Source organism: Dermacentor albipictus, chromosome 3 (genome assembly GCF_038994185.2).
Source record: "Dermacentor albipictus isolate Rhodes 1998 colony chromosome 3, USDA_Dalb.pri_finalv2, whole genome shotgun sequence".
Lineage (NCBI taxonomy): Eukaryota > Metazoa > Arthropoda > Arachnida > Ixodida > Ixodidae > Dermacentor > Dermacentor albipictus.
The window spans coordinates 125,390,741-125,407,185 of record NC_091823.1 but is presented as its reverse complement, the minus strand read 5'-3'; the positions used below and the strand labels follow the sequence as shown (position 1 = coordinate 125,407,185).

Below are 16,445 nucleotides of genomic sequence, written 5' to 3'. Positions count from 1 at the left end.
CGATCCAAAGTTGACACACTGCCTTATAAGCGGTCATTCCTTAGCCAACTAAAAATTCAAATTGAATTGCAGCAGCCTTAGAGAGCTCCTATGACAATAATTCATCAGCTATCACAGCAGGAACAAATAAATAATGAAATGTAAAGCAACAAAAACATACAATGGCAAAGCCATTAATAATCATTTAGGCCACTTCAGAAATACTAACACAAAACAACATGAGCAGGAAAAAAACATGTGGCCGACATATACATATTTTTTATGTATTGCGAGCACAATATGTGCGGAACCACCCGTGATGAATAAAATTTAATTTTATCTTTTTAATTTTTTACTCACCTGGCAGGTCGTTCGTGGTCAGTGAAATGCCAAAAGCTCAAGCAGGCTCCATTGGTGGCATTGACGTTCAAATCCGGGCTTCTGAGAGATCCAGTGCCATACCACTTGTCTCTGTCATTGGACACGTAAATAAAATGTCCTGGCAAGCGGGGTGCCACAGATTTAAAAATTAGCCTTTCTTTGGTAATTAGAGTGATTTTTTCAAACAAATCACCGCGTTTTCATTGCCACCGACTATAGCTCTAGGCATGTGTTTTGCGACAAACGACAAGTATGAGAATTTGACAATGCAAAAGTATACCTATTTCTTCGAAAATACTTTGGAGGTGCCCTCACTGGACGACTGCTCTTGCGCAAATATACACGTCCGGTTATCGCACGTACGCCTATGCATACGCATAGGTATGCAGGATTAACCTAGTGATAAATATATATACCCTTTTGTTCCAGTATTAAAATCAGTTCATGAACTGGATCATAGTGACACGTGTTCTTGTTTATCTTTATCGGGCAACCAGGTTTCACCGCCTAACAAATGTTATCGCGCAGCGCAGGGCACGCCTGCATGTATCGGAAGTTTCTGGAATGTTATCGATGGTTCCATCCACTGTCTGTGACCGAACCTTGTGTAATCTGATTGCATGTATGCGCGACGCGAATGGTGCAGAACTTTGTGGAAGACACGCGGATCCCAGCGATTACTCTGGAACATTCGATGACTGATGTATAAAAGCGGACGCGCTTGACTCGCTTATTTTCGACGATCGCCGATTCTATTCACCGCTATCGTTGTGCTTTAAGTGTAGCCTGTTTTTGCGGGCATAGGTTCACCCAATAAAAGCTAGTTTTGTCTTTCACAGTATTGATACTGTGCTCTTTAACCTCACTACCACGTGACAATAGGCTCTTATGACCAGGTTTACAATTTACTGTAAAACTTAATTGACTTGAACGTCCCACTTGATTGCATGAATAATAGTTGTGAGATGGAAACAAAGGTCGTAAGGCCTTCAAATAGCGCCGAACAGAAAACGAATGTACAACTGCTAAAAGCTTATTTACAGCGCTGTACAAATACAAAAATAACGTTATATTTTTAAAGCAGTGGGCCACCAGCAGATTGCTGATGTTCAAATAAAGATCACCAAAATCGTTTCTCTTGACTATTGCATGTCCGTCCAGGAAGCCAAGTAACATAGTGACTTTCCTAGTAGCAACCTTACATTTGCGTGTATAGACGCATTTTACACGTGTAATCCTTGCAAACATAATAGTCAATCGCCTTTGCTCCATGATGTCAATGCAGTGGTATACTTCAGGGATGAGTTCCTGGTTCGTACACCCACCTGTGAATTCTAAGCACGCTTGCAAGTAGCACAGTTTTCAAAACTGTTGGTCAGAGCGCCAAAAAAGCATTTTTTGGTTGACCTGTCTTGAAAAGTGGGCGTTTTTTTTCTACCTTAGCAGCTGGCCACAGCAGCTGGCACTAAGTGGGCGTCTATATATATATATATAGATGCGCCAACATGTTTAGAGGACGTGTAATAAACATATGTCGAAAAACAATCACCTCTGTAGGCCCCCAGGGTGTGGTCAGAGCGCGGAAAGGCTGGCACTTTCTTGGCGGGATCATTGAGCGTCCATGTAATCGTGCCTCCACTTGGATCCCAGCCACACATGCCTTCTTCTTCAAATGTACATCGAGCTGAAATTTGAACGAGACGTCGCATAACACGCAGAGACGAGAAAGCGTAACAAATATCTTCGCAAGCACGGCAACCTCCAGAAAGGAAACATCCACGCATGCTTCCATGTACCCTGCATATTCTCGCGCCGCTCCATTGTTTCGCAAAGAAATGCTGAGGCTATAAATTTTGACAAGCATCACCCTCAGCCACCATCGGCAACCATCTGCATCGCGCTTTGTTCTGGCCCCACGTCACCCAAGCAAGTAACCCTAGCATGTGTGTCGGAGCTGGCATATTGTTCATGTGAGTATGTTAGTATTGCAATGTAGTAGCCGCGTAAGTTGCTGAAAGACAACTTGATGTCGACTACAAATTTTCATGTATATTAAAACGAATAATTGTAGCAAAATAAGCGCTTTGGACATACACACAAAACGAAAAATGCACTAGCAGGGAACGAATTATCCGGACTTACTTGCTGTGTCCATAGTTTCCCGTGTTTTGTTTTCTGAAAAAAAATGGACCAAGCACAACTGAGACATAGGAGTTTATCCGAAGTGGACAAAGTTTCCTATCAGCACCAGTAAGCCCTAAATGGCCATTTTGAGGCATGTTCATCTCGCTAAATTTTGAGACTTCCTGCCCTTAGTGTTCCCCGAGCGTCTGAAAGTGGCACATTTTGGGCACATTTTACTGTTAACTTTTTTACTTCTTTCCTTTCTATGTCGATTTTTAGAACGGGAGAAAGAAAGAAAGCTGAGCTGATTAGAACTTCAAATGCAGTGTCCTTTCCTGAAAGAATGGATCTGCCATATTTCTTTTTTCTGGGTTGGGGGGGGGGGGGAACCCGCTTTCTGTGGCTACTGTAGCACCTTTCCCAATAAGTTATGCGCATTTATATACTCCCTTTGTAGAGAAGCATTCTTTAAATGTAATTGCTTGTCGGAACGTGGAGATTCTCGTAGAAATTGTTTTCAATCATTGCTGATCTTTCTAAACTTCCCATGAAATTTTTTTTGGGTCATGTCAGTGATAAAACTTCAGCTCTTTATTTTTTAACTAAACTTAGTGGATTATTGCATTTCTTTCCTTCTTTTTTGATGCGGCCGATTACGCACTGAATTCTGTAATTCTGTGCAAGTAAGAGCTGGCTTGTCGCAGGACGCTGATGCGCTTGTATGGGGTAAAAAGGAAACGTCCCAATCGCAGTGAAACCTTGACGCGTGGGCACATATTATTTTAGCACGTTGATTTACAGTTTTCTTGAAAAAGAAAGGACATTTAACATGAAAGTTCACGCAGCAGGTAGAAATTATCCTTGCGACAAGATTGCTCCATGAATTTTTATGCACTAAAAATTTGCACATTAGTTTGCTAGTTTTGTTTTCTATCGGATACCTCCTGTCTAAAAAATGCATGATTAGGTGAAGCATTTTTAAATTGACTAGTACAACATCAGTGGATACCGTTGCGATGCAGAGGCTTAGCTGGGGATGAAGGGGGGAGGGGAGGGCCCACGGGGAGTGCTCTCCCCATCCTCTCTCGAAATAATTGTTGCCTACGCCACTGCTGCGCAGTGAATAGAAGTGCCCTTTCCAGGCACGTACCCAGGGGGGGGGGGGGCCCGGGGGGTATGCCACATGATTTCGGGGGGGGGGGGGGGCCCGGGGGGGGCCCGAGCCCCCCCCCCCCCCGAAATCATGTGGCATACCCCCCCCCCCCCTCAACACCCACGCCACCACTCCTCACACATTCCTAAAGCGCCGCCAGATCAATGTTGAGACTTGGCAGCTGTTAATCGGTCAGCATTATGCTGCCTCTTTCACTCCTTTTAGATAGCGGTAGTTATCGGCATCTCTTGTAATGTGAAGGAGAGTTTTCTCATAGATTCCGCACCCGCGCGATCAACTCGAGATGCGTTCAGTTGTCAGCATCTATTCAACCGTCACGCGCATCGCTGTTGCTTTTCTTAGTTCAACCTTCTTTGTTTAGGCTGATCCTGGGACCAGGAGAGGGATACGGCTGTTACTCAGCTGGTCTGTACTCTCATGGAACGAGTTGCGGCCGGAGAAAACGCCAATTTCGTTTAACTTTTCCCTTTGCTTCATTATTTCCTTGAGTTATGGCTCGCCGCGACGCTGGCAGATGCCCGGAACCGTATACACGTGATATGGGTTAGATAAGGTGGAAAATAAAATAATGTGAAAGAGCGTCCATCATGAAACCCTGCAATAACCCTTAAACCCATAAGCAAGGTGACTGTCGCCCGTTACCTCGTATGTCTTTCCCTAATTGTATAGCACTTATCGTGCAAAATTGGCTACTCGTAAGAAAAATCGCAAGGAGTTGAGAAATTAAGCGATCTACTAAAGGAGAGAGCCAAGGCAACAACCAAACTGCAAGCAAAAGCGAATAATAAAAAAGTTAACCGTTCTTTATGAGAATATTATGGATCGACATCTTTTTATTTAAAAAAATGGCTGTGGCTTAGCTAAGGTTAAGCCCAGGATGCGAAGCATACTAGCCTTTATTTTAACGCGACAGCGTTAAGGAGCTCGTGCCGCAGAAAAGCCGGTGTCGTCGGCTCAGGCGTGCGGCGGTTGCTCAGGTGCACATTTTAACGCGAGAGCGTTAAGGAGCTCGTGTCGCAGAAAAGCCGGTGTCGTCGGCGTCGGTGTCGGCGGCGTTGGCCGTGAGCGATAAATCCCAGCAGGCCCTTCATGAATAAAAAACAACTTGCAAGATGGGCTGGGTGGGAATCGAACCAGGGTCTCCGGAGTGTGAGACGGAGGCGCTACCACTGAGCCACGAGTTTTTTTTTCTTTATTGGCACCATAGAGTTTCTCACTACATTACCTAGAGGGAAATCTGGCGCTGCTGCGCTGTGGTATGCATGGGAATGCCGGTATATTGTGACTTCGGATTGGCATCGTTCTCGTAGAGACAGGACACCTTGAAGACGCGCTTGGCAAGTACCGTTCCGTCTGTCACAATGATTCGTTTTCTACTAGCGAAGCACGTAAAAAGCTGTTTTAGCTTTATTATTACGCGAAAACATGTTTTGTTTAACTATGAGAACTTGTTATTGTGTGTACGACTACATGTTACGTAAAAAGTATCAGCTGGCCGCTATAGTTGGAGGACAGACGACAAGGTTCGCGCTCGCTTTGAAACAGTTGGTCGTCTGTTCTTGCTTTTCTTCGCTTGGTCATGCATCGTGGGTGAGTAAAGATGTAATATGCGTGAATGGAAACATTTTATGAAGATTTTACTTTGAGAACGCGTTATTTGCGTAGCCATATCTACGTTTTAGACGAAGCCTCTTACAACACCAGCCAACACGAGCCTCGCAGACACATATACCGTCATTCCCATGACGGCACGGTGCCCCCTTAAGAAACTCCCATAGACGGTGGCGCCAGATTACCCTCTAGGTGTTATAGTGAGAAACTCTATGATTGGCACTGAGCCACGAGTTCCATGCTTCAAAGCGGTACAAACGCGCCTCTAGTGAATGCGGTGTTGCCTTAGAAACGAGCTCTTCTAAGGCTCAGGCGTGCGTTGCTTGCTCAGGCGCACATTTCGTTGCCGCGCCGAACGCTGCGTTGCTCGACGCTCACCGCGTCCGATGCGGGGCGCGTAGTCGCTGCGCCGAAGCCCATTGTCTCACATCCCTTGGCGGGTCGACGGGAACGCTGTCGCGTTCCACTCTGGAAGGCGAAGCTTAAGCGTCCTCCAGTTTTTGTTGTCGCGCCGAACGCTGCGTTGCTCGACGCTCACCGCGTCCGATGCGGGGGGCGACGCCGCGAGCGACGGCGCGAGTTGGAGCCCCGTTTCTCCTCTGTCATGACGTCACGGTGTCACCTGGTATTGAAGGCGACACCGCCGCGCCTGAGGAGCTGGGTTGAGCTCTAGTAATATGCTTCGCATAAGAGGAACTAGAGAAAACGCCCCCGGAAGTGGAGAAGAATTACTTGTTTTGAATGACGCTTCTACAGTTATCGGTCGAACCGCCTCACGTATAGCCACTTCTCTGCTGTGCTTATGTGGGTGTTTTTCTAACCTTTCGCGGTGAGCGCAGTACGTCTAGAATCGCAGAGTCCTGCGCTCTACGCGGTTGTATGGGACTGGCGGCCTCACAGCGTTACGCAATTCGCGGAACTGTCAAAACCGAAAAACAAGGCGAAAATAACTGATATTCGAAACTATAACATGAGAAAGACTGAAGAAGCCGTAAAAAATGAACGCAGTCTGAAATCAGTAAAAAAGAAACCTGGCATAGGACAAACCATGATGTATGCACTAAAAGATAAGAAGATTAATATCACCAGCAATGTCGAAGATATAGTAAAAGCAGCGGAAAAATTCTAAGCTGTCCTGTATACAGTACCCAGAGGAGTCACGATACCTTACTTAGAAACAATAGTGAACATGATACAGAAACTCTCCTATAACTAGCCATGAGGTCAGAAGGGCCCTGCAAGACATGAAACGATGAAAAGCTGGAGGACAAGGTGGAATAACAGTTGATTTAATCAAAGATGTAGGAGACATACCACTCGGAAAACTGGGGGCTCTTTATACGAAGTGTATATCGACTGCAAGGGTCCCAGAAAACTGGAAGAATGCAAATATTATACTAATCCACAAAAAGGAGACGTTCAAGAATTGAAAAATTATAGGACCATTAGCTTGCTCCCAGTATTATATAAAATATTTACCAAAATAATATCCAATAGAATAAGTGTAACACTGGATTTTGTCAACCAAGCGAACAGGCTGGCTTCAGGAAGAGATACTTTACAATAGATCACATCCATGTCATCAATCAGGTTATCACGAAATCTTCAGAGTACAAAAAGCCTCTCTATGTGGCTTATATGGATTACGAAAATGCATTTGATTCAGCAGAGATACCAGCAGTCATAGAGGCACTACGTAATCAAGGAGTACAGGACGCTTATGCAAAATGCTTGGAAAGTATTGCTATATGCGTGTGGTACTTGTTTGTTTCAACAATGCGCGTGGGCGCCATCACTCCTGAAAAGAGGAAGAAGAATGAACTGGGCTCGCGCTGTGAATCTAACCGGTCAGCGCTGCAACCGTTGTTGTAAATATAATCTGTAAATAGTTTCTCGTCTTACTGACTCGTCCTTCGCGTAAGAATATCTACAAAAATTCTACAGCTACCTTAATTCTACACAAGAAAAGCAGGGAGATACCTATAGAGAAAGGGGACAGACAGGGAGACACAATTTCTCCAAAGCTATTCACTGCGTGCTTAGAAGAATTCAAGCTATTAAACTGGGAAGACTTAGGAGTAAAGATCGACGGCAAATATCTCAGAAACCTTCGGTTTGCCGATGACGTTGTTCTATTCAACAACAATGCAGACGATGTACAACAAGTGATTGGAGACCTTAACAGAGAGAGTGTAAGAGTGGGGTTGAATATTAATATGCAGAAGATGAAGATAATGATAAAGAGCCGGGCAAAGGAACAAGAGATCAGGATCGCCAGTCGGCCACTAGAGACTGTGAAGGAGTAGGTTTACTTAAGTCAATTAATCACAGGGAACCCTGATCATGAGAAGTAAATTCACAGAAGAATAAAAATAGGTTGGATCGCATACGGCAGACATTGCCAGCTCCTGACTGGAAGCTTACCATTATTATTGAAAAGTAAGGTGTGCAATCAGTGCATTTCGCCAGTGCTGACATATGGAGCACAGACTTGAGAGCAAGTTAAGGACAACGCAAAGAGTGATCGAACGAAGTTTGCTAGGCACAACGTTAAGAGAGAGAAAGATAGCGGTTTGGATCAGAGAGCGAACAGGTATAGACGATGTTCTATTGACATCAAGAGGAAAAAATGTAGCTGGGCCGGTCATGTAATGCGCCGGTTAGATAACCGTTGGACCATTAGGCTTACAGAATGGGCACCGAGAGAAGGAAAACGCAATCGAGGACGACAAAACACTAGGTGCAGTGATGAAACTAGGAAATTCGCGGGCACTAGTTGGAATCGGTTGGCGCAGGACAGGGGTAATTGGAGATCGCAGGGAGAGGCCTTCGTCCTGCAGCGCACATAAAACATGATGATGATGATGATGATGGAAGTGGTGCCCCCCCCCCCCCCCCGAAAAAAAATCCTGGGTACGTGCCTGGCCCTTTCATATTAGTAGTGAGGTACCAGCGCTTCTGCCTAATACAAAACCAGACGGGTGTTTAACGGTGTTTAGCATCGCGCTTAACGTCACATGCAATTTCGCCCGCTTTTCTTGGTTTCTGCCGTTTTTATCAGAACTTCGCGAAGTCACACTCCCTTTGGAGTAAAGAAAGCTGAATCCAATTAACGCCAAACATTCCAAGCGGTCGTTCCATCTGCCACAGGTCGTAGCTAAGCTAAACTTGAAACTAAATCCAGCCTGAAGATTATCGTATTATTTATTTTTGAAGCTGTACTTAACGTTTAGCTAGAATATAAGACACGGAAAGAGTAAGCAAACATTTCACATAAGGTAGGCGTGTGGTGGTTGTAGCCGCCGCTGAGTTACTGGGATGAAGAGGTCATAAGAATTATCACATCCAGGCCACTACAACAGGTCCGTGCTCTCCGTTCATGAGGTGCCTTTTTTATCATAGCAATTAAAACATTGTGAGTAAGCGTTTCACTGGTCTCTTCTAGTTGCCTTTTTAAATAAACTAAGCGCTAACAAGGTCAACAATCTGTTCACTAGAATATTTTGTTTGTAAATTGGTTTGAAAGGAGGTGACAAATCATAGGAACCAGCAGCAATACCGCGGTTAAAGCATTGTAGAAGTAGCAATCATGGTATGTAACTTAGCCCTTTAGCAACGGCGGATCTAAAAGAGCTAATAACGAAGCTTCTTGGGTACGAAGGGAAACACAAGGTACAGTAATTTAATCTGCAAATTGTTTCAAGGGTGTTTTAGAGTGCATGTGAAACAAGCCAAAACAGTACTTTCGAACAAATTCACAGGGCACCAACTACCACAGCGGCAGAAGGGAGACCGCCGCCGCCCCCAGCCAAACGTACCAGCCAAATCCAGGGTCTGCTATGTGGAGTCTCTTTTGTGGGGCGCGTCTCTAAATGATTTGCATTTGCTACGTACATGTGCATATGCCATGTATGAAGCAGCAAGGCATCAGAAAGCCGGATGTCTTGAACTTCACTTTCATTACTCGCGTTTCCTGGGTAGATCCGCCTTCAAAAATAAACCACGCGCTCGGCGCAGCCCATCTTTACAGCTTTCGCGCCTTGATATTATGCCACGGGATGTTGCGGGGTGTGTTGTGAGCCTTCGTACAAGCTTTAGTCACACACGCTCTGATGTTGAACATAGCACACACACAATCATGATATGGCCTCATAAACATCTCACTTTACCAACGTGAGCTTTGGAGCAGTTCCCAGTAATTTCTTATGCGGGGAAGCTCGACATCAGTGTGGTGATTGTCTCAGACGGGTTTCTACGCAGTACGACAAGGAGTATTGACCGCTACGCTAAAGCTATGGCCTTACGTGAGGATAAAAAAAAGTTGCACTCTGAAAGAAAACGCACTTAGTGCAGAGAAGATATACCGTAGAACGCGGTTAAGCAATGCACTATTTGCACAGAGCTGTAACGTCTACGAAAGGCTAAAGTGGAAACAGATAGTCGCGAGAGAACTGTTAACGCAGACAAAGATATCCAATGCAATACCTGGCAAAAACCGCGTGACTCCGATTTTTCGTATGGCGATCGTTCCATTAGTACCGCCTCCACGGGTCACATGTACGACGACCTGGCAGCTTGTGCCCTGCCTAAGCTTCACATCCAAATCCGTCCACTCCTCCACTTCTGCTAACTGGAGAGAGTGCTGCACTTCACTCTTGGCTGAGGTGTCATCCTTGTAGCAGAAAATGGTGAGATTCGCCATCGCAATATCTGCGTGCGTTAAAAAAAAAAACATGTTTCGTTCAGAAACTTCGCTCTTGGTTACAAACAAGAGTCAGCGCAAACACATGGGGCGGATGAAGTGCAAAAGGCGACAATCCAACTATACCAAATTTGCACTCCTAAGTTCTGTCTTGTCGCGTCATTACTCTCCTTGTTATACCTAAGAACCACAGTTTAGTCTAAAGAATATAAAGTTGGTTTTCACGTGACCTATATGAGCTGGAAGTCAGCGCTCTTTTACTATCTGCCTGTCCGTTACTTTCTTAGCATGTGTGAGCTCTGGATGAGGTCGAAACAAAAAATTACTGACGTGTCCAAGTTTCAACACTTAACCTGCCACGTAGGCTAACTGGCCTTTCTGTTCCAATACAAAGCGCCAGGCCCGCAGCTTCAACAACGGCCATCATGACCGGATTCACGTTTGGGAGAAATGCTAGAAGCGCTCACATACTTTCATCCAGTGATCCGTTAAGCGTATTTTGAGTTTCCTCGAGGGGCCTCTAATTTTATCTACTGTCACATTCCTATGGTGGATATCAGAGCACGTCCCTTGCTTTAAAGCGGCAATTATCCCGCAACAATAAATCTATATACGATGCGTCGAAGCGCATCTTTACCAAGCCTTTTTCATTCATTCAGTAACGGTTAGATGCGAAAGTAAGGAAAAAATATAAAAATTCAGTTGAACCCATCTGAACATGACTGTTGACGGTAATACGTTGGGCATTGAATAAATAGAGCGACGCAACATATTGTCACGATTCAAACGAGTTTTTTATGAGGCGTCTACTGCTGTTCTTTCGCGCTTCCCTCATTGATACGCGAACGGCTTCGCGACGGTGGCTCTAGATGACACCAAGTGTTCTCTTATAGGAAAAAGAACACTCGGTGTCATCTAGCACCTCCGCCGCGAAGTCATGCACGTATCAGCGAGATGGATAACGCACCGGTACGCGCAAACGCTTAGAAACCTGTCACGCGGCTACCAGGCTGCTGTCTCACGTTTCTTCATGGACACACAGCGCCATCCAGTAGGAGTGCCGAGAAGCCCACGCGTTGCCTCCTAGACGAGAAACGTGGAGCGCCGGTGCCTGCGAGTGGCCATTCTCGTGGCCAGTGGCCCATTCTCAACCAGTGGCCCAGTGGCCCAACCAGTGGCCCATTCTCGGTCATATAATTGGTCGAGAGCTTCGTTGAAGAGCGGCACATACCCGGTGTATTCATTTAGTACACTTAGTTACCGGTACGACGCTTCCTCAAAGGGAATTAATGAATTTGCATTGTTTTTTTTTCTTCACCTTCGATAATTCTTAGTGTTGTTTACCATGAACTCGCTGGAGGAACACCACAACCATGTTGAAGACAAGATTTGCTTTTGTCTGTTTTCTACAGGACAGCTTTACAACCGAAAGCTTGACTCGAGGAAGGGTGCGAGACATGCCTTTCAATATAACCACCAATAGTATTTTCTTACCTGTGATGCAATAATAACTGCGTCGTATTCCGCCACCATTTTCTGGTAAAGGACAATAAGCGGTAGAGAGGGTAAAAAGCACAGAAGCACTTGTTGCTGTTAGGTATTTCTATACTTTACGGGACGTTAGTACAAGCCCATACGTGGACGGAAATGCCCTGAAAAATCCACGGCAATTAGGTAATTGCTTCTTTTACGAATTTGTAACTATTGTATGCGCTGAAATCGCCGTGCATGGATAGATCGAGTACCTGGGAAATCTGTAAACATTCACGCACACGCTTAATACAAAATAAGGCGCTGTATGCAGTGCAGTTTTGCGGACAACAATACTTACCGCCTGGAGAGAAATCAAGAAGCAAAAAAAAAAATCAGTTACCTGATCCGTGTCTGAAGTAGTCGATTGATATAGCGGTCTCATTGTCATCGGTGTTAAAAATTGGACTCAGCAAAATCGCGGTCTTCGAGGACGCCTTGTCAGCGGTGCCTTTCTCCGAGGTTGCGGTTGTCAAGTCCAGGTAGGCGAAGGAATTAGAGCCATCTGGATAACGAAAACACCAACGCTTCTTTTTTTACTGGTTTGTGATTGGGACCCTTGTGTTCTCAATTAAGTAGTTTAAGAAATTTGTGACGGGAGAAGCGCAAATACGCTGTCTGGGGCCACAATAAAAATACAAAGTGTGGCAGTAGATCAGATCTTCGCCTATTGCATGTCGTTGTTTCAGATAAACACCTCAAGGTAGTTACCGCCTATCCTGTACGTAAACTCCTTAAATGCTGCACCTATAGCACCTGTTGAAATCGCTGACATGTGCGCTCTAAGCGGAACGGTTCGTTACAAATAAAGCTAACAAGATAAGCAAATACAATCTGCCAAAATTTCAGCACTGTAGCGGTGTATTCAGCAGTGCAAATGAGACGAAGTCTTTGTCTGACTGGTGACTGTGATTACCTGAGGACCTTTACAAGAGCACACAGTGGGCCCTGCGTATACGACTAGAACTTCAACCGAGTAATATGACCCTTAAACTGCTCTCTCTGATCTTACATTATAAGATAAGAAAAACAATAGATAGGACTAACGTGGTTAATTGGCCGTGGTGGTACGCATTTCAAAAGGCGGCAGCGCAAGAAGACACGGACGGGGACCGCTCGTCATCAGCCGCTCGTCCTTCTCCTCTCTTCTCGGTTCGTGTCCTTTTGCGCTGCCGCCTTTTCAGATAAATAGGCCGCCGAGGTGCGCGCGACTGAAATTATCAACAAATTGCGCCGTTAATAAAATATTTCGAGAAGGCGTGACAAAGCCCACTCGAAATTTGCATCACATCAACCTACTTGTTCCAGATAGAACCCGCTGTGACTTTCCACTTCTTGTAGCCGCATCTACTGTATTTTCTCTAATATTCAAATTACCCAAATAAATGTAATATTTACATATCCGGTTGGCGCATATTTTTTTCGTATTTTACGTAGAGCACGCATTATTAGGATCACGTTAAATGGTTGCACGGTCACCGTTGCGGCCGCCAGTGAACAGGCGTGTAGTGTTAATTGCCTCAACAAAGGAAATTATCCTTATTTCTAAAGAATGTTACGGTACCTCCTGGTAAAGGTTCCCCCACGTGTATGTTGGGTCTTTCCAGCCGACCAGACCCGACAAGCCAGCCAAATTCCCCTGCATAGTGGCTGACGTATCCGCAGAGGTCATCTGCGAAGTCGCACTCGGCTGGGTGGGCGCAGGGCTGTGGTCTCAGTACCACGTCATCGATGCTGACTGATTTCGCATTCCCTTCTGAGAACATGGCTCGTACCCCAACCTGGGATTAGGGTCGACACGAAGATAAAATAAATCAGATGATTGCACACGTCTATAACAAACGTACGAGTACCTTCGCTCTTTGGGCAACTCAAAGCATCGTCCCTCAACTGAACACAATCACTGTGGCGGCTTCGTTTTAGCGTTAATGTTGTTATACATTGCATCAAGGAAACTACATGACTTAACAATTTTCGTTTAAATAACGGGGCGTGAGATAAGCACAGTAACAGACATCTGAAATATTCAGCCACTGCAACACTTTATAGTTTCATATTATTTTTATCCACAGATGATCAAGGCTGATGCATGTAGAAAACTGCACCAAGTTTTCTGTAAGCGAGCTGCTCATTAGACAGTACTTTCATGTTATCATAACAACCACACAAGGGGGTAGTAGCATTAGCACTAAAAAATTAAATGACCATTTTTGGATTCGAGGTACGAGAAGAGGTTGGATACCATACGGCGAAACTGCACAAAATGATGCAGGAATTTCCAGATATAAAATTGTTAAAATACTAATATTACCTGAAAACGAAAGATCAAGTCCACACTACTTCGCTACGTTTGTGTTGGTGCTGTGAGTTCTCACCTTGAATGCATTTGCCTGTACGATCTCCACGCGCCCCAGCATCCAATCATTTCCGAATGGTTTCTGCTTCGTCTTCCACAACACTTCACTTTTGTCGCTCGTAATCACTTCAACCTGTGGGCAGTGAGAAGCATGCTCATGATTATTTTGGGAAAATAAGAACACCTACCGTTATTCTTAAGGCTATCTGTGTCTGTTGGTAGTACAACTCGGTGCGCAGAAATCTTTGCTGCCATCCCTGTCGCATCATAAAAAGCTATTAAGAGGGTCATTATTCGCACCTGCTTTACGAATTCCCTAGACAAGTCTGACCACCATGCCGTGCGTACCAGCCTTCAAGAACAGGCATCTCACTTTAAGGCCTCGGGCTATCCAGAGGCAGCCAGTAGATAAAATAATGGGTCAGACCGCGCAGGAAGTGGTGTTTGCTGAAAGGAAGGCGGTAGAAGTGTGACAAAGTCACATTCATCTCGTTCAAGCATCAAGCGCCCCATTGGCGAGAAAAAAATTGAGTAGCGCGGCAGTCTTTATGTGGCTCTGTTCCGACCCGCACAAGCTGTTCATCCCTTTATAAGCGAATGGCCTTGACGTCAAACAAAAAGTACCCTGAAAGACTGATCACCGAAAAGGCTAGAAATGGGATCAAGCATCGAGCCATGCAAGATTATACATGGAAGCAGATGTTGTATATAAGATGTAATTAGCGTCTGCTGTCTGCTTTATAAGTCACACGAACGGACGCCTCAACAACCGGCTTTAGGAACATGCACTCGATGTCCGCAAGAGAAAAATTATATTTTTTTGTCATTGCGCTGTCATGCATATGATTGTACATGTGAGTTCGGGCACACTATGGTAATTTAGAACCAGAAATACGATAGCACTCGCATTATCACTGAGGAGGCACGAATGAAATGGGAAGAGTTTGCTTGCGCAGGAAGCCACCCGTAACTCTATATCGAATAAGAACTGTTGGAAGTAATAAATATTTATTTATTTACAATACTTCCAGTCTCATATCGAGACCATAGCAGGTGGGCATATGATTATACATACATTTCATGGTTTATATACAAAATGGTAAGAACATGAAAACATGTAAATGGAAATACATAAAACAGATTCAATGCACAATTTTACAACACTAATAATATGAATAACAAGAGAAACTCACAGAAATAGTACACTTCAGGTTACATGCACGTAAGGATTATTACAGTGTTTTAAAAATCAAAGAAAGAAACAAAGGGGGTAAATGTTTAGCTACAGTTCAAAAAAATTGGGGTTCTGACAATTATATATGCATAAGATCTATTCTATCCTAATTAATTATTTTGTTTTCTAGTAACTTAACAAAATCAGACTGCGATACTGTGTTAGTTACAGATGCATCTAGGTTATTCCACTCGCGAACAACACGGGGGAAAAAGGAAGAGTTAAAAGTATCGTTACTACAAAGGAACTCGTTTAGTGTATATGCATGATTATGACATAGTACGCGGGATTTAGAAAAGGTAACGTATGCAGTGGCATTTATTTTTAGTCGGCTGTGTATTATTTGATGCAGAAATTTGAGACGAGTTCGTTTTGCTCGCACAGCCATTATTTACATTTATATAAGTGCCTATAGAGCTTGGCTCCCACAAATGATTCGCAGGCTTACCTGCACGCGAAACCTCGAAAGCGATACCAAGGTATGACCAGAAGGTCATTGGTACAACCCTGCGCTGAAGGCGTACCGGAAAGCTGGCGTTGTGAGGAGCGCCAGCAGCGTTGTTGCAGGCGTCGTGCCTCGATGGTGCAGGAGATGAGACCGAATGAAAAGTTTTTGGGGTTGGTCAGCGCACAACGAAAGGATTCAATAAATTTACCTCGAAGTTTACTCTCATTTCCGCTCAGACCAGTGTATGCCCCGAGGTATCGTTTGCACTTAGCAGTCCAGCAGGAATAGTAATGTGTGTGCGTGGAGCCCACAAACCAGCACAGTTGGTCATACCGCCGCTCTGACTTGGGCAGAGGGGAGTGAGCGCAGGATGACGGTGCGTTCGCTTCTCTTTGTCGCTTTTGCAGTCAAAGGCATTCCGCTTCTGGGCCCGTATTCTGAAACGTTCGCCTTCCTTGAAACTATCGCCTTGGCCATGCCTCCGCCAACGGCACTCGTTAAGTGGCGGTTTAACAAACGCGAAAAATAAACAGCGCCATGTAATTGTTCCGGCCGGCGTCATTTTAACGTGACGGTGTTGATGGGTGCCCTTGACATATATTGAATGAACGAACACGACTTTTGGAGCCTTTTGGCGTTCGGTTGGAGGTGGAGTGTTGTAGAGACAAGATAGGTGGTAGATTATAGTAGTCTTCTTGGCTGTGTCTTACACGCGCTTTTTCGCAGCGATATTTGTTGATTCATTTAAAATAAAACATTTCACACTTTCTTATTCAATTTATTTTACCTAAAGCGGCCGTAACCTGCCGTAGTCAGTGCGAAGAACCCGTACTGCGGCCACTACGCTCGAAAACAACACACCGGAGCCGCTCTGCACTCGCACGCTGCGCTCTCTCACGCGATGTG

The 16,445-nt window shown here is 44.8% G+C and overlaps 1 protein-coding gene across 2 annotated transcripts in view; it reads right to left on the bottom strand.

Moving 5' to 3' along the window:
• Positions 1-16,445, bottom strand: part of LOC135909442 (MAM and LDL-receptor class A domain-containing protein 1-like) — a 269,265-nt gene that overhangs the window by 135,040 nt on the left and 117,780 nt on the right. For both annotated transcript variants that reach the window (XM_065441399.2, XM_070536030.1), the window contains exons 18-24: positions 13,877-13,990; positions 13,066-13,282; positions 11,845-12,006; positions 9,755-9,979; positions 2,503-2,535; positions 1,910-2,044; positions 340-478 (exon numbers count right to left, since the gene is read on the bottom strand). In XM_065441399.2, coding sequence (XP_065297471.2) covers positions 340-478; positions 1,910-2,044; positions 2,503-2,535; positions 9,755-9,979; positions 11,845-12,006; positions 13,066-13,282; positions 13,877-13,990 — 1,025 coding nt within the window. The remainder of the gene's footprint in view (positions 1-339; positions 479-1,909; positions 2,045-2,502; positions 2,536-9,754; positions 9,980-11,844; positions 12,007-13,065; positions 13,283-13,876; positions 13,991-16,445) is intronic.